The sequence below is a fragment of the Passer domesticus genome, chromosome 1 (assembly GCF_036417665.1).
Source record: "Passer domesticus isolate bPasDom1 chromosome 1, bPasDom1.hap1, whole genome shotgun sequence".
NCBI lineage: Eukaryota > Metazoa > Chordata > Aves > Passeriformes > Passeridae > Passer > Passer domesticus.
Window position 1 is genome coordinate 29,066,045 of NC_087474.1, and position 18,180 is coordinate 29,084,224.

The 18,180-nt window shown below is 36.5% G+C and overlaps 1 protein-coding gene across 1 annotated transcript in view; it reads left to right on the top strand.

Annotated features, from left to right (window-relative positions):
* AHR (aryl hydrocarbon receptor) overlaps positions 1-17,354 on the top strand; it is a 61,128-nt gene extending 43,774 nt beyond the window's left edge. Inside the window, exons 6-11 of the mRNA XM_064411543.1 lie at positions 3,642-3,772; positions 4,629-4,831; positions 6,468-6,577; positions 9,122-9,263; positions 10,056-11,328; positions 14,528-17,354. Of these exons, the coding sequence (XP_064267613.1) occupies positions 3,642-3,772; positions 4,629-4,831; positions 6,468-6,577; positions 9,122-9,263; positions 10,056-11,328; positions 14,528-14,683 (2,015 nt within the window). The 3' untranslated portion in view covers positions 14,684-17,354. The remainder of the gene's footprint in view (positions 1-3,641; positions 3,773-4,628; positions 4,832-6,467; positions 6,578-9,121; positions 9,264-10,055; positions 11,329-14,527) is intronic.
* The last annotated feature ends 826 nt before the right edge of the window (positions 17,355-18,180 follow it).

The following is an 18,180-nucleotide window of genomic DNA, read 5'->3' on the forward strand; positions in this document are numbered from 1 at the left end:
AGGAAGCATTTGCCTGCATCATAATGACAACAAAGCCATTGAGACAACTGCTCCATTTTAATGCTCCCTTTGCACAACAGTTTTTTAAACACGTAGGTAAAATCTTTTGTTACTGCGACTTGATTATAGGGCGTTTATTAATCCATAAAAAGTCCATTTAAAAAAATAAATCTTTAAGTAATTAAAAAAATAGGGTATGGAATGACATGATTTAATAGAGAAGGATTACTGTGTTTGTAACACACCTCAGTATATTTCAGTTTTTCATTTAGCAGTCAACGTTGTTACACGATCTCTAGGTCAATCTCCACAGGTCTGCTGCACAGCTAGTTAATAGCAGAGTTCAGTACAGCAAACAGTACAGCTCTCAGAAACCAGATTTTCATCCTGTTTGCTTCAGAGTGAAATTGTGTTATATGGACCTTAAACAAGTGCATGTGAATTTAGAAAAGGTTATTTGTAAAGTATGATACCCGGTTGGATTGGCCTCAGATTTGAGTGAACATCAAAAAGTGCTGTGCAGGATTACAAATAATTTTTTATTTGTATGTAGTGTTTCTAACTTGCTAAAAGCTGCTAATAGTGCTCCATTCCTGAAAGCATTCAGGGAGTGGGTGGATAGGGCTTTGACCAACCTGGTTTAACGAAAGGTGTCCCTGTCCATGGCAGGGGGGCTGGAATTAGGTGATTTCCAAGGTCCCTTTTATCTCAAACCATTCTATGATTCAATGATGACTTTTGAGCCTCAAGTAGCATAAAATGTTTGGATGTTGAGGATTTTTAAAATGAATTCAGATTTATAGCAAAGGATAATGCTATGACCATAAGGAGTCCCTCCATTTTTGCTAATTTAATCCATTTCTGTTTTAATACATTCAGCTAGCATTATGTAAGTATTTATAGATATAACTGCTCAGACACAGCTTCCATCCTGAGTCTGGGAACTGATTCTGCTTCAGTTAGCCAGGACTGGTTGTTTCCCACTCAGTACTCTGGTATGCTGCTAGACCACTGGTTTCCTCAGCTGTTACTGTGTTTCCCAGACATGCCTCCCAGTCCTTGACTTGTTCCCAGGGAAGTTTGCAAACTTTTGATTTTTTCAGAACCAAATATCTGCTTTGGGGCATTAGTCTGGATTATCTTTTGAACTTGGCGTGTTGCGCAACCATATGGTCTTGAGTTTAAAGACAGGCACTTAATGCCCTGCATGTTCTGCATCTTGCACCATGGTACTGATGAGATCCAGTGTGAGCTTCGTGAGGGATATGGGTTCTAACCCCTGTAGTGTTAACTGGTAGTTTTGCTCTAGGGAGTGTAGATGCTCTGTAAGATTCTTTGCCCTTCTTACAGTGAGTCACTTCAAGATCCTGGCAGGAAAACCTTCCTGCCTTCTGTCTGCCTGGAAAAGTGCAGCAGTGTTGCTTTCACAAGTGTAGGAGGCTCCGTTTTGAAGCCCATTGCCTCCTGTTTTGAGTTCTGTTCCCCTCCTGTCGGGAGCCACTTCTCTCACCACAGCTTTGCTCACTCTTGGGAACTGTGCATTTTACTATGGAACTTGACAGACTCCACAGCATTCAGCTGGACTTGCTGAACCTTCAAATTTCAACTCTATATTTACCCAAAAAATAACAGAGAGTTTCTCCTGTGGCAGAAGTGCTGAAGGACACACCTAACAGTGCTGAGGATGCCAGCAGAAACCCTGGCACTGCTTGTTGGGTACTAGATCTGCACCCAGTCAGAGCTGCCATTTTTGAAATATTATTAAGGATTTTCAAGCTGCTTCCTTGATGCTCTTTCTTCATAATCATCGCTTCTTCAGAGAGCTTTCTAGAGAAGCACTGTCTCAGAAGCATTGAAAATTCTCACAGTCAGTTAAGCAATTTATAATAAAAAAACTACAGCAGTAGCAAGTAAGGAAGTTTGTTTTGTCTGTTAAGAATGGTCCATATGATAAGTGTGGGAATTTCTTATGTTCTAATTTCAAAGTTATGTGGTAACGGTCTTGGACTACAAATATCTTGAGTTTGTCTGCCTGTGTGATCTGGTCATAGTGGTGACTGACCAGTGGAGTTCTTTAGATGTCTGTAATTTCAGATTATCCCTTTTCATCACACTAGCAGAAAGGACAGAAAAAGGTTTATTTTTCTCCATACCTTGAAATTTATTCCACAAAAATTGACCTTGCATACCAGTTCTTTTAAGGAAAAAAAGGTATCTCCTGATTTTATCTGAAAAGCTAGATAACTCAGCATACTTACAGGATTTAGATGGCCTCAGGTTGCAAGGTCTATTGGTAAGATATCAGCAATCTCATTTGGCTCCAATTCAGTCCCTGAATTCATAGGAGATTAAATAGAACTGGCTTTTGATAATGATTTGTTTACCTTTGGGTTTGTTTTGCCAATGTACTAACCTCTGAGCCTATCTGTAAGTTTTTCCAGCTGTTCATGAGACAAAATTATATTCCAGAAAATATAATGTGGTGTATTATTAAGTGACATGCTCTCCCTGACCTCATCTCCATGTCTGGAAAGTCAATATGGATTCTTAAAATCTGTATTATTATTTTGTCCGTACTTGATAATCAGTTCTCTAAGAGTACCTGGACTATTTTTTTTTTTTTTAATTAAAGATTATTTTATTATAAAATATCTTTTTAAGCTGGATTTTTCTCAATTTTCTGCATGTATGAATTCCTAGGGTATGACTGGTTTTTTATATGTATTGTAAACAAGATTGCTTTGCTAAATTTGCTGTAGTAGTCATGTTCTGGTATCTCTGTATATGCAATCTCATGTAGAACATATGTGTTTTATCAGGGGTCTATTGATTTACCTTCTGGTTTTACTTTATATTCCAAATGTTTAAGTCTGTTTTGTAAATACCACTTAGCAGCAAATCCTTGTCCTGACAAGGTGTAAGGATACCATGTTGTTATCCTAGCTAAAAATCATGGGTTTGAGTATTTTGTAAAAAACACAACTGCAAAACACAAGTACTGCAGGTATTCCTGGAGATGTAACTATGGTGTTTTGGTCAGCAAAGCCCAGAAATATTTTCACTATTTAGTAGGGTGATTTTGCCTTCACTGGAAAAAAATGCCGATTTTTTGTAGTGGTTTCCTAAAGTTGCTGATTTTTATTTATTGCTGCTACTTTCATCAGACTGTCTGCAAAGTAAGTTTCACAGTTTGATACTGAGTTTTTGAATACTCAGTTCCTGTAGTTGCTGCCTTTTTGGAGATTGTACCATTGTAGGAACATGCTTGTGTTCTCTACTGATAACCTGCTCTTTGCAACTGGTCCAGAATCAAGGCTGTTGACAAACATCATGAATAAATTAAAAACCCAAACAAACAAAAGCCCCAAAGTAAAAAAACCCAAAAAACCAAAAAAACTTAAAAATAAATTACATTCAGTTTTCAAATATCATGGCCTGTAAAACATAATCCCATCAGAAGAATTGATGTTTAACCTCAGTGTTACAATAATAATAGGTTCTGAGGATGTTTCCAGTTTACATTGTTCTTGCTCAGGTCACAACCTAGCGCTTTGTTTATGAGAAGGAAGATCGTTTGTTATAGATAGCCTTCACTAGGTGTTCTTCTAAAAATAATCCTTATAAATAATCCTTTCCTGCAGGAGATAATGGCTTTTCACAGCCAGCAGCCTATTATAACCCAGACCAACTTCCTCCAGAGAATTCTTCCTTTATGGAAAGGAATTTCATCTGCAGGTTACGATGTCTCCTGGATAATTCATCTGGATTCCTGGTGAGTATGGAGTTACAGAAAAACCTCCACATATGCCTACAAGTTGGAAATCTGCATAATCCCAACAAGAGGGGCAGCAATTTATGTTATTTGTTAAGTCTCCAAAGGTATCTGGGCTGCTTGAACCACAATGTTTCAGCTAGTGACACTGAATGATTGCCCTTTAAGATGTTGTCACAACCAGGTGCAAGTTCTCTTATTTCTCATGGCCCAGTTTCCTAAGTGAAATTCAAATAAGCATTTGTAAACTTTTCTAAAGTGCTGTGTGATTTGTAGATAAAAATGCATTACAAGAGTATTTTCTTATAGCAAGCTGAGTATCTTGAGATGCAATAAGTTATGGTGATTAAGAGGATGATAGTTTTTCCTTATTTGGAAAAGGTTGTGTTTGCTCTTTTTAACGCCTTTTTTTGTTAGTCAATTATTTATATTTTAAAATTAGTATGAGTTTATCACCCCCTATGTGATATCTTTACAAAATAGAATTCTTTGCAATTGCAAAATTGAACATACAAATTTGCAACAGAAATTATGAAATAATTATATGCATGTATGTTCATTAGAATATTAAAAGCCCCACTTGATATGTGATACTACATGGTTTTTTTTATTTTTTACAGAATAATCTTCCCATTAATTAATTTTTCAGTATGTTTATTAGTACATATTGAAGTGATGCACTCAGGGGTATAACAATAGTGTTCTGTACTTGTTAACTAACTTGTATGCTATCCTATAAAACTTGAATCTGATGGATCTTAAGAAAAATGAAAAATACATGTTTTACATCATAACAGAAATATCTTGTTTTTAAATATCTCCAGCGTGTAACAATTACTTTTTTCCTCATCCTAAGGCTATGAATTTTCAAGGACGATTGAAGTTTCTCCATGGACAAAACAAGAAAGGGAAGGATGGTGCTACTTTGTCTCCTCAGCTTGCACTGTTTGCAGTAGCTACTCCCCTGCAGCCACCATCTATCCTTGAGATACGAACCAAAAACTTCATCTTCAGAACTAAACACAAACTGGATTTCACACCCACTGGCTGTGATGCAAAGTAAGTGTAATTTATTCTCTGCAATTGCCTAATAATTTGCCAATGAAATAAGTTTCAGGTGTGTGTTTGAAATATAAAGCAAGCTACTCTTTTGCTATATAAACTGTTTCAGTAATGGTTGTTTAGAAGCTGTTAAGGTTTTTCTCTCCAGCCCTGCTATCAAGTAAAGAGAATTGGATTTGCTGTAGTCTGTTTCCTTGAAATGGCATACTGCTCTCTGACACTCAGTTGTTAGAAAAACAAAGCAAAAGCCCACAAAACCAATACAAAACAGAAAACCCAAAAGGCAGCATACTAATGAATTAGGGAAGAAGAAAAGTTTCATTTTAAATCTGGTTTGAAATTTGTTTTTAGAACTGATAGAGTAAGTGTTTAATTTCATTCTACATTTCTCCTTCAGTTCAAATAGGTGTAAAATACAATGGAAATGGTTTTTTTCCTTCAAAAGAATTTAAATACTTTTTAATACTATGATTTTACCCACTTCAAAACTATTCTTTTCCCTATAGAAAAATTGGAAACACTACTGCAGTACTAGATGTACTAGATTAAAATAATATTATTATAATTCAACATGGCAAGAAGCCTATTAGGATGCTTTTTTATCAAAATAAGAGCCTCTGGCCTCCTTCCTTCTCCTCTCCCTCCTGTTTTTGACTGACATTTCAGTTTCCGTGGAGTCTCTCACATGGGTTTCCATGCCTACTTACAGGATAGAATTGAATTACTTGGTGTTTTGTCTACTGAGAGACCAAAAAGTTTTATTTCTCTAATCTGATACAAGTAAAAAACAACAAAATGTTAACACAAATGTTTCTTTTCTCTGTTTGATGTTTTTATTCACTTCAAAATATGTTTTTATGTATATTGTTCCCCATCTCTACTTTCCCCCTTTTTTTACCTTTTGTCTTTGCATCTCCATTTCTTTGCTTCAAATCCTGTTTAAGTCTCTCTTTGACTACGTCTTTTTATCATGCATCACACAGAAATCACATGAATTCTGTTAAGTGTTTCATCTCCCCAGCCTCTAGTAAAGTACTCTAATTTTAGCTGCAGAGTCAAACATGACTCTTGCTAGTGGTCCTCTGAGTCATATCTTGTTTAAATGCAAACACAGGGGTCCCATATCACTCAATAGCAAAGGGGATGTAGTTCTGAGATACATTTCGGTTTGAACTTTAAGCTACTAAAAATTATAATTTAGGCAAGAAGTTTTAGATAACTGAAGTTAAACCCCTATTAAATTCTACACACAACTGTAGGTAAATGATAAGAAGCAGGGATAAGAAAACAGTGTCTTTCTTTAGGAGTAATGGGAGCTGCCTGCTAGGAGTGAATATGTTCAATAGTATGGAATTGAGAGTCTGGCTGTAGGCATCCAATCTTTTTTATGATCTAATGGTTTTGTGAACCCAGTCCTAGTCACTGAAGGCAACCTGGCAGACTAGTTAAAATTTTATGATTTGTTGATTCTATTTTTTATTGGAGCTGCTCTGCTTCCGTATACAATTGATATAGCAACAAAGTGTAGTTAGCACTGGCATCTGAAATGTTCTAGCCATAATTAACTTGCTTGACATTCATTCTGTGAGTTGCTTCATCAGCAGGGTTGCAATTTTTTGGTTTTACCTTCCAGAGGAAAGATTGTCCTGGGATACACCGAAGCAGAGCTGTGTATGAGAGGAACAGGATACCAGTTCATTCATGCAGCTGACATGCTTTATTGTGCTGAAAATCACATCCGAAGTAAGTTTCATTCTCTAAAAAAGGCTGTAAAATCAAAGCATGGAGTGTTTTTTCAGTATGAATGCAATATGAATTACAGAAAAAAAAGGAGGTTGTTAACAAAAAGAACACTGTTCATTTCATATGTTCTATCTGTCCTTCTAAAAATTTACACTGGTTGAAGAAATGTTTAATACTCCTATTTAGGATAAATATTCCAGTCTCTGTCACATCTTGCTCTTCTCACTTGCTTCTCTGCTCAACCCGACTCCTGGTATTTCAAGAACTTCCTTTGGGCAAGGGGACTACCAAGGACAGCTTTCCTGTTAACAAGTTAAATAAATAATTTTCTTTTGATATTGGTGTCAGATTTTAACCAGAAATTGATCTCTGATTTAACATGCTAACGTTCAAACATTTCTGGGTTTGATTCTTGGCAGCTTCAGTTGGTTTAAGTAACAATTATGGAGAGAAGTATAGTGTTGAGGAAATAAGCACCAGCTATCCGATGTATGACTATTTAGGCGAGTTTTTCACTTTTGTTGTTAGTTAGAGTTATCTTCGGAACTTACAGAATCATCTTCAGAATATTATGGTACTTTTTTTTCTACTGATTTCTCTTGAAAACTTCAATTTTTTTTTTCTTTGCTCTCCTCATAGACAATGGATAATGCCCCTCAGCAGGTTTTTCTCAGCCTATTTAAGCACATTTTCTGCTTCAGGTGTAGCTTAGTCACTGTTGCTTATCAGTGGTTTTATTTTTTCATAAAGAAAAACAGAGATGGTTCCATAGTAGAAGGGGATGAAACTTGAATGGTTTGAAACTTTGTCTTAAAACTGATTTTGCTACATTTTTGATGCTAAGATCAAAATAAAGAAGTTTTATAGCAAGGTTTTTTGGTCAGATTCTTAGACTTTCCTAATACATTTTTTAAAATTTTTCTGTCTAGAAGTGCAGGGTTTTTGAGCAATTGCATTACTTCCACCCCTGACCTCTGTGAATCATATATTTAAGAATTATCTTTAAAATCCACATTTATCACACAACCTTCACTTAGAACAGCAAAACTAGCCAAAATAAACTAAAGCTTCCCACACAAAAACCAAGATAACTTCATCACAACACAGAACAAAATTGGACAATTTACACAAAATCCACCCCCTGTCTCTTTACCACGATTACAATAAATCTTCCCCGTGATCATTTTACTCTCTAAGATTGTTTAGTACTCATTTTGCCTGTTACCTCTCCTGGTTACTATCCTTTTCTCAACACCCTCATGATCCTGGCTTTTGGCACAAAAAATACTGTAGTGGGTTGACCCTGGCTGCATGCCAGGCACCCACCAAAGCCTCTCCATCTCTGCCCTCCACAGCTGGACAAGAGAGAGAAATATAATGAAAGGTTATATTCATAAATTCACCATGGGTTGAGGTAAGGAACAGGAGAGATCACTCACCAAATACTGTCACAGGCAGAACAGGGCATATTAATAGAATTGATTACTAACAAAACCAGAACAGGATAATGAGAAGTAAAATAAGGCCTTAAAGACACCTTCCACCAGGAAACCTTCTCCAGCATGGGCTCCTCTCTCCATATGGGTCTGCAAGTCTCTGCCAGGAGCTTCTTCCAGCACATGGCTTCCCATGGGTTCACAGCCTCCTGTAAGGCATCCACCTGCTCTGGCATGGGTCTCCTCCACGGACTGCAGGTGGATCTCTGCATCCCCGTGGTTCTGTATGGCACAGCCTCTGCACCACGGGCTGCAGGGGAATCTCAGCTCTGGCACCTCCTGTCCTTCCTTCCTCACTGACCTTGGTGTCTGCAGAGCTGTTCCTCTCACATATTCTCAAGCCACTCTTCTCTGGCCACAATTATCTCTGCACAATAACTTTTTTTTTTTTTTTAAATGGTATCACAGACATATTATCACAATTTCTATTTGTCCCAGACTTGCCCAGCAGCCTGTCCACCTTGAAGCTGCTGGGGATTTGCTCTGCTGGAAATGGAGGAAGCTTCTAGCAGCTTCTTACAGAGGCCGCTACCAAAACTTGGCCACACAAACCCAATACAGAAATGTACTGTGAAAATTGAGTGTTTATCAAGCATTGTTAGTGGTAGTGGGAATGAAACATAAGATTTTTAAGTACCTCTGCATAAACCAGTCAAAATGTGAAAGGATTGGATTCAGAACTAATGTGTTTTCTAATTGTTAAAGTAATAGCCACTTTATGAAGGTGAAAGAGACTTGGGCTTTTGTAATTTACCTGTTCTAGTATTTATTAATTTCTGTTATTGAAGAAATAATGGACAAAGCCTCATATAGAAGGTTGCCAATCTGTAGCAGATATCTTGCAGTTTTGACTTCTATTTTATGAGTAAATTAGACATCTTGAAGTGATCAGTCATCCTGATTCACTGGGAATGCATTAGTGCCACACTGAATTGAGTGATTGAGGACATGAGATATGTAAGACTTTTCTACAGATGGGATTTTATTCATGACATGCAGGTTTTCATTATTTGTTTGCTGGACAGTAAACAGTATGCTTACTCTTTAGTGATGAAGACAGGTGAGAGTGGAATGACTGTATTTAGGCTTCTAACCAAAGAAAATCGATGGGCCTGGGTACAGGCAAATGCACGGCTTGTCTACAAAAATGGAAGACCAGATTACATCATTGCCACGCAAAGACCTCTTACGTAAGTCATCAGTTCATAAAGTAATATGCTTCCAAAACTGAAAACTAGTTTGAGGCTGTTTATATTCACAAAGGAATTTCTGTTTTTAAATTCTCACCCTTTATGTTCCAAACTCTCCAAATTCTTTCAGTTTGCTAACAAACATGTAGAAAATTCTGATATTTCAGAACTTGTGGCATAGTCCTTTTGCATAAAATTTCAGACAAATTGATTTTTCATAAAGAACAAGGTCAGCAGAAGAAGCATGAAATTATTCCATGCACCATGTTCAATCCCAATGAGCAAAACCTGAGAAATCCAACTGCAGTTGTGTAGAAGGAGCAACAAAATAACAAATAACAAATTCAGTCCTGAATTTTAGTGCTGAACAGAATTCTGCATAATATGGAATTCAGGCTTGTTAAATAGATGAAATATTTTTTGCTAAGGAGTCTGTAAAATGGAGAAAAAGTGGTATTTCAAGTATTGATTTACTTGCTATACCAAGAAAAGCTTAATGCATGGAACAAAGCCCACTTGTTTTCATTTCAGCCCATAATGCACAGAAAATGGTGTATGCTGTCTAGATTTAATTACAAATGTAATATGTAAATGTGGTATTACAGTCATAAGCTCCTTATTTCATAATCTGTCTCTTGGTTTAACTCAGCCAAGTTGAGCTGGAATAGGTAGGAATTTGAAAAATGCCTACAAATAGAATAGTTAATTTTTTATGTTAATTCCATGGAACAAAAAGATTAGAATAACTGTTTATTACTGCAGTACCGTGCTACATATCTGATTTATTTTCAGAGATGAAGAAGGGGCAGAACATCTGCGGAAGCGTAACATGAAGTTGCCCTTCATGTTTGCCACAGGTGAGGCTGTGTTATATGAGGTATCTTTCCCTATGTCAAGCCTTATGGACCCCTCTCAACCGAAGAGTAAAAGCACAATGGGAAAAGGAGCCAAAGCAGCGCTACACGATGATTCTGTGGACCCAAACTCCCTCCTAGGTGTCATGTTAAGGCAAGACGAGTCTGTTTATCTCTGCCCTCCAGCCTCACATAAACTTTCTTTTGAGCGGAACTTCTTTGCAGACAGTAGGGATGAACTGGGTGGTGTTGTTAGCAGTGGCTGGACAGACAATCTCCTACCTGCTGGAAATCACAACATTCTCAAACGGGAGCTGATGGAGTGTTCCCAGGACAGTACTGTTCCACTTCCTGAAGACAGTGCAGCACTCTTTCAGGATAACAAAAGCAGTGATTTGTACAGCATCATAAAAAATCTGGGTATTGACTTTGAAGATCTAAAGTGTATTCAGCAGGACGAGGAGTTTTTTAAAACTGAATTATCTGATGTGGATGATATTGGGGACATCAACATAACTGATGAAATCCTGACTTATGTTCAGGATTCCTTAAATAAATCTGACTTCTTATATTCAGACTGTAACCAGCAGCAGCCCTTGGTCCAGAATGAAGGTTGCATGGTACAGCAAGACTTAGATCCACATCAACTTCATCACCACCAGAAGCAGCTTGTGGAACAGCAACAACAGCAGCAGCAGCAACAGCAGCTCTGTCAAAAGATGAAACATATGCAAGTCAATGGGATGTTCACAAATTGGAGCTCTGGCATGCCTCTTAGCTGCTCACAGCAGCAGCCCCAGCAATACATGTTCCCTGGCATGCATGCCAGTACATCTGAGTTCTCTTACAAATCAGAAGTTAACAGTTCCCCTTATGAGTGTAGGCAAGACTTTGTTCCTTACAAGCAACCCGCAGCGATGATGCCACAGCTTTCTAATTTTGCTCAAATGGATTTTCCTGCAGCAGGTTTTGATGGCTCGAACTATTCTGCTTCTTCCAACTTTGAGGATTTTCTCAATTGTTTGCAGCAAGTCCCTGAAAACCTTGAGTGTGGGATAAACTCTGAGTCAGTTATGCTGACTCCTCAAACATGCTATGCAGGCGCTGTTTCCATGTACCCGTGCACGCAGGAGGCACAGCCCAGCTGCGTGGATCAAATGCAGTACGAGCCTATGATGACAAATCAACAGCAACAAACACTGGGGAACAAGGTATAGTAAACAGCATTGCTGCACTGCTTGCACTTTGAATCCAGTTTATATTATTTTGGGTGACTGCTGGGGGGGCAGAGTTTGTTGTGACTGACTTGCTGAGTTTGAAATGGATGGGTCAGCAGTGTGTGGATGTCTTTGCTTTATTTGTTCATTAGAGTGAAGAGAGTTGCATTTGGTCAAGTTTATATATACGTGTACCTGCAGTCTGATAGCTCTCTTTAGCAGTATTAATCAAGAGTGAATATACTAGTCTGTGGTACTATACCAGTAATTTTCCTGATAGGAGCAGAAGAAAAGTATTCCAAGTCTTGGAATTTGCTCATAAACCCTTTAGAGAGGAGTTGAGTTTGCTTGGCACACTCATTTTCATTAAATATGATGTATGGATCAAAAGCAAAAATGTTTTCGAAGTGTGAATATTGTGTAGCTACTCCAATTCCTCAATGATTTTAGGATTAGTGAAAGCATTAGATTATAGTATCATAAAAATGGCCTGAAATATGAACTGTTTCACTCCTTCACACAAATGTTACTGCAAAAAAAAGTTTTTTTATATATTGCTATAAGTAAAAGCCAGCTTGTTCCTCAAGCTGCTGTCTAAATTAACTGCAGAAGAAAAAAGAGATGTAAAAAGTTGTAGTCACAGTAAAATAATCTCGTCCTTTTTCACCAAGGAGCATGCACAATAAAAGTCATAGAAGAGAGGGTCCTGGCTGTAGCAGAGACTACAGTTGTAAATACTGTTCTTCATTGGTAAAATTAACTTAGAAGCAAAATTCAACGGCTAGTTCCTGATTCTGAATAACCTTTGTTGCAATACTTTCTGTTGTACCCTTTATTTCTGTTAATGCTGCTAAAGTACAGAGCCACAATTCTTTTTTTGTTGTCATTGTATCTCAATGAGTTAATGTTCTGAAGTACTGATCCTGCAAATGCTTATGCACATGCATAAGCATTTGTAGAATTAAAGTATTAAGTGGCATTTAACCTATGCAAGACAAAGGTGAGGAATGCAATTAGAACATATCCATTTTTTACATGCTTAATACAAGTATGGAACATTCCTTTTTTTAAAACTGCTTCACTGCTGAAAAGAATGCAATTGCAGAATTGCAGAAATTTACCTAAATTATAGCACAGTTCAGCATGATGAATGGTTTCTCCCTGAGGCTGAAATTGCATGAAGTGACTTTGAGAAACTGCACTGTGCAAACTTGAGCACAACTTGGCTGTGCCTTGCCTGGCTGTGCTCAGTGTTTAGTCTTTCAGAGTGCTTCTTAACAGGGTTGCAGAGCAGCTCCAGGGCCATCCAAGTTTGTCCTTATAATAACAAAGAATTACTCTTTACATAAAAGCTAATGTACTAATGTGATGCATTGGTTTTTGAACAGCCACTGTATTCGCAATTCCAGTTCTTTATTTTTAATGGCTGATTTAAATTACATTTATTTTGCAGATTATTTTGTTGTTACACTTCCTTAATGATTTTTGTTATGATCCCTATTTTTTATTTTCTTCCTTGCATTTACTTCACATCTATCTATAAAAAGTTTAATGACTAAGACAGCACCTCTGAAAAAATTATATCTATTACTTCATATTTACTAGAATGCTGTGTGCAATAATAGGACATTTAGTTTGTTGTAAAAAAGAAATATCAAAGGCCACTTTGTGGAAAAATTGTGCTTAAATTGTTCAGAGGCAAATTCAGCTCCTCTTGTTAGGGTATTCCTTGCTGTGTGGGGCTGAGTAGCACTGCATGAGCAGAAGCCTCATGTGCCTAAGCAGATAGGATACTGCTGTCTGAGCCCACAGTCACACAGCCGAGCCAAAGTAGCACAATCTTGGTGGCTGAGTTTAGCACACTCGCATCCCTGTCAGTGTTTAGAGTCCAGAGAAAGGACAGATGTTGTTATACAAGCCATGATTGGTGTCTTTTCAGTCTTCTGACTCCCTTTGATTTCCCCATAAAAAGACTACAGAATTAGAAAGCCAGAAGGGTCTACTGTGGTCATGTGCCTTGACTTTCTGCCTGTCTTTTAATTGTGGTAGGAGCATAGCCAGTGCAGTCTGAAATCACTTTCAGTGGTGGAGGATGACAGAAAGGCTTGTGATCATCTGGCTGCTTGTTTAGGATCAGTATTCCTTTATTAAGCAGGAGAAACCTTCCTAAGTACTTGATTCTATGTTGAGAGCATTCTTAAAAAATTTAATGACTGCGGTAATCTTATTAATGAAGAATATTGAAATAACCTGCCTCTGTCAGAAACAATCCTTATGTATTCTCTTAAAAATATGTCAGCTTTGATTAAAAACATAATTCACGTGGCTGTAGCCTCGTTGTTAAAAAGTTAGAAGAATTGTGCACAGTTAGTCAAATTTCAATGTTTGCATAGAAGGAAAAAAGAACTAATACCCAGCACAATTTGATAGATGAATGGATGAATGAACATATAAGACATGTTCTTAAAGAGAAACCTTGAAGGAATGAGTACTTATGATATAAGCTACTCCCAGAGATGATGGAAATGTTTAAAATACTTTGTTGTATTTTCTTTGCATGACTGAATGGAGTATTTTGTAGATAAAGTCCACAGCATGACAGGAAGCATTACATTAGGTGATTAAAATAATCCTATGAACAATTATGCTAAGACTGATGAAAGCCATTCGTTGCTCTTACTTGGCACTGTCAATATGAGGGCTGTCAGAAAGCCCACCCTGCAACATTTCAGCCAGTGGATTGCACACAGCATGCTTCAGCTTATGGATGGGACTGCATGTGCATTCCTGGAGGAGCTGTTATGTCTGGATCCCACTGCAGGCATGGAAAGATGTAAATAGGTTGCTTTTAAAATGTAACAGCTGGATGTGACAATTAGGAGTTCTCAGACTGTACTTTCTAGAAATAGAAACTCTATTGCACTTTAGATAATAGAATTATTTCTTTGCTTAGCCAGAAGTAGGGCTCCCTTTGATTTCAACATGGGTAAGGTTCACTGATGATCCAGTCCCTATTTTAATGCAAATGAAATTATCGTTAATCATAATTTTTAAAAAAATTAAAGCTAATCAACGTATTTTAAGATTATTTCTTCCAATAGGAGGATTTTTAAATATTTAGGCGGATTTTAAAATACTTATTAATAAATTAGTTTCCTATACTAACCATTTATATTCTCTTTTTTCCTGCCAGTTCCAAAATGGTTTCAATGGAGGAAATGTAAATGAATCATATCCCTCTCAGTTAGATGTGATCAGTAATGCACAGACTGCCACACATCTTCAGCCTCTTCATCATCCAAAAGAACCCAGATCCTTCTCAGATTTGGCATCTAGTGGATTTATGTGATTCAGGTCTAGAGCTCCATCTGTGATTTTGTCTGGGCGTCAGGTTGCTCTGAGGAAAAGCTTGATATGTCTCTCTTTGAGTGTCAGACTTGAACAGCTAAATTACATTTTGAGAATATGAGGTTGGTTGCACTATATACGGGTGGATATGTAATTCAAGACCTGGCTTCTTAGAATGACAGGCGGAATTAAATCTTCTGGTTTAAAGTATGCATGTGCTGTTTTCCATCAGGCTGACTGTGTCCTTGCAGTATGGATTACATACATACTACAGACTATGTCAGGCTATACAACATAAGATAAGGCAAATGGTTTTGTTGTTTAGAAAATAATTGGGCACTTTACAAATGGCATTGATGGCACAAGGAAGGTGATTCACACATGGATTATTTCCAGACTTTATTTTTAAAAACTATTAAAAAGCTCTAAATTCATGAGAATCAAAAGCACTTAATTTTAATGCATACTAAGCTCTGTAATCACTTATTTTATATTTGAATCCTTTTGTTTTAAGTCTCCATTTCTAGCACTTTAATAGAAGGCTTAATACAAGGATATGATATGCAACTTCAGGTTTTCTATGAAATAGACCCCTTGCATTCCTCCTTTTCATGTCAACCTTAAGTGCCTCACAATTTAGCTACCTTGTTCCTGATGGGAGCTTATTTTAGCAAAACTCACTATAAATGTCATCTCTAGTATGTGAACTTTTAGCTAACATCAACAGTGCTACTGGCTGTGTCTTTTTTTCTTTCCCGCTAACAATTATTTGTTTAGAAAGTGACTTAATTCATCTGTGAATTTGTTACACTATTACCAGGAGTTGTTAATGTTCTGAATTTAATTCAGCTAAAGAATTTGAGTTTATTCTATACTTCTTTTCTGCTTTCTTCAGGTAATACAGGGTATATTAAAAAAGCAGATTTTGCTGAGGGGGAGGAGCAGATCCTCAGGATTAGTTTTAGATTATTAATGCTGAAAAACATGTGCCTTATCTTGTGTTAAAATGCTCATAATGTTCTTTAGAAGTAATAAAAGGCTGCTCTATGCAAATATTTTCATTAAAATGGATATGAAAAGGATTGCATTTTCAATAAAAGGGGTAAGGGAGTCTCAATAGTGATTGGCACTGACATTATTTTGACTGCAATTTTCAATGTTAATAGAGGGGAAAGGGTCAGTTTGGTTTCAGTTTTATCCCTGGCAAATTGCACTGCAAAGAACAGAGAGGTGATTTTTCTTGTGTATGTTGATCCATTTGGAAAGCTTTGTGCAAAATACAAAATTGGGGAAAGAAAAAAAATCATTAAAGAAATTGTCCTTGCAATAGGTTTTATTTTCAGGAAAAAACCCAAACTAAACATATCCTCGAAACATTCTGGGGTTTGTTTGGCTTTTAACTGAGGACTGTAAAATTGCAGACACCAATGTTTGGTGCAAAATAATAATCTACATGAAAAATACAGAAATGTGTATATGTTCAAAAATATTTCATACTCTTGTGTGTTGTATAGTTCATATATAATAAAATGTCTTTGTAAAATATTTTAAACAGTTAAAGTATTACATTGTTATATGTTAAGAACAATTTTATTACATTTGTTATGTATAATGTAAAATGGCAATTGAACCAGTTTGTTTGAAACAGGCAAAAAGTAAATTGGCTCCCTCCAGATAGTTGTTAATATTGTTTAATAAAAGACAATCACTGAAAATTTGAATTCTTTCATAGCTGAAACATACTTTCTTTGAAGAAGAGCCTATTTTCGTCCATTCTGTGTGATGTGATACATGATGCCAAACTTCTAAATCAGTTGCAACCTTTCAGATTAATAAATTCAGCAGTTCTTTTAAGTGACATTAGCATATATGAAAGGGATATTAAGGAAGCAGTTACTATTCAGGATAAGCCCATCAAGACATTGTGGGTTATATTATAAGGTCACGTTTTTATCCCCCCATGTTTCAGATTCTTTTTTTCTGTACAAGACAATTGTAACAAATTCACTTTCTATAATTTGAATTAATCCTTGATTCTTTTTTTTAATTGAAGGTGATGTTTCAAGCCAACATCTGAAATGTCTTCCATATCTAGCTAGTGTGTCATGTTTGCATTTGAACTGGAAAATTAGAAAAATGCTGTAAAACCAGAAGGTTGAAAGGGATAATATATGTGTTCCATCTTACAAACCATCATATATCCTGTTTATGAATTTAGTTAAACCAAATACATGTTGTCCTATCACTAAGTGCCAAGGATGCAGTACTACAACAGTGCTGCCCTGCTTAATGTAAACAAGTTAGTTGTTTATATGCATATCAGCGTATTTTGTGCATTATCTTATGCGTACAACGTTGACTGTATTAGTGCACTCTTGATCTGCACCAAACTGTACCTACAGTGCACAGGTGTTTCTGAATTGGATCTCTGTTAGCCCTTCAGGTCTGTTATAAGTAAGATTATAACCCAGTGTTAGTCAGTATTACTGTCCATTTTTGTACAAGGTTTCTTACCTTGTTTTTCTTTCCAGTTCTTCTCTCTCCTTCGCTATGCCTGCACATACCATGCAATACACCTCTTGAGTTAAGGTATGGTTCTGTAGCGCTCTTGCTCATCTCCACTCAAGTTTGTAAGACATAATACATGGTAATAAAATATTCACTTGAATGTAGCTGAAATGTATGTTCTTTTACTACAAAAATGTTTGATTTCAGCAGTATACAAAAAATACCTTATCGTACGGTTACTAATATCTTTTGAGAGCTTGTCATCTAAAATAGTTTACAAAACTTGTTCTTTACGTCACTGTGGACTTTGCACTTCTCTGAATATTAGATGCAAATACAGTGTATATAATTTAGAGTTGTGAACAAATGTGTATTTGTCCATGGAATTAGTATTTTATACTTGCATGAAAATGAGTTTATAAATAAAGTTTGTAAATAGCAAGCCACAATTAGTAGTTGGAAGGCTCTTATATTCATTGCTTACTCACAGTAAATTCACAGTTGAGCAGTACTGAGGAACAGTTTTCTGCATTGATGCTGCTGAAAGGAAGCATGCTCTTTTTTGTGATCTGGAGCTGGCCATTGGTACTTACATTACACTGGTATTTACTGTTTATTGTTAGTTCATAGTGACATTAGGTTAAGAAAACAGTTTATTTCTAATAATATTTGCTATTATTAATGTTTCCTGTGTGCTCTTTTGGCTTTGCATGATAATCTTTGAAATTGTTTGTAATGCTAAATCAAATGTTTCGCTGTAATACCCTATGCAGTTTACCAAATTTACAATAGTTTTTCAATTTAGTGACATCATGGACAATAATTTAATTTGCTGGAACTACACCATTTTCTTGTAAAGAGTATTAAGACAAATCTCTTATCCAGAATCAATACTAGACTATGAACTCTGTATGTCAGTCCTATTGTTTACTTTTCTTGCACTGCACAAAGAGACGTGCTAAGGTACAAGTATAATTCAACAAGACTGCA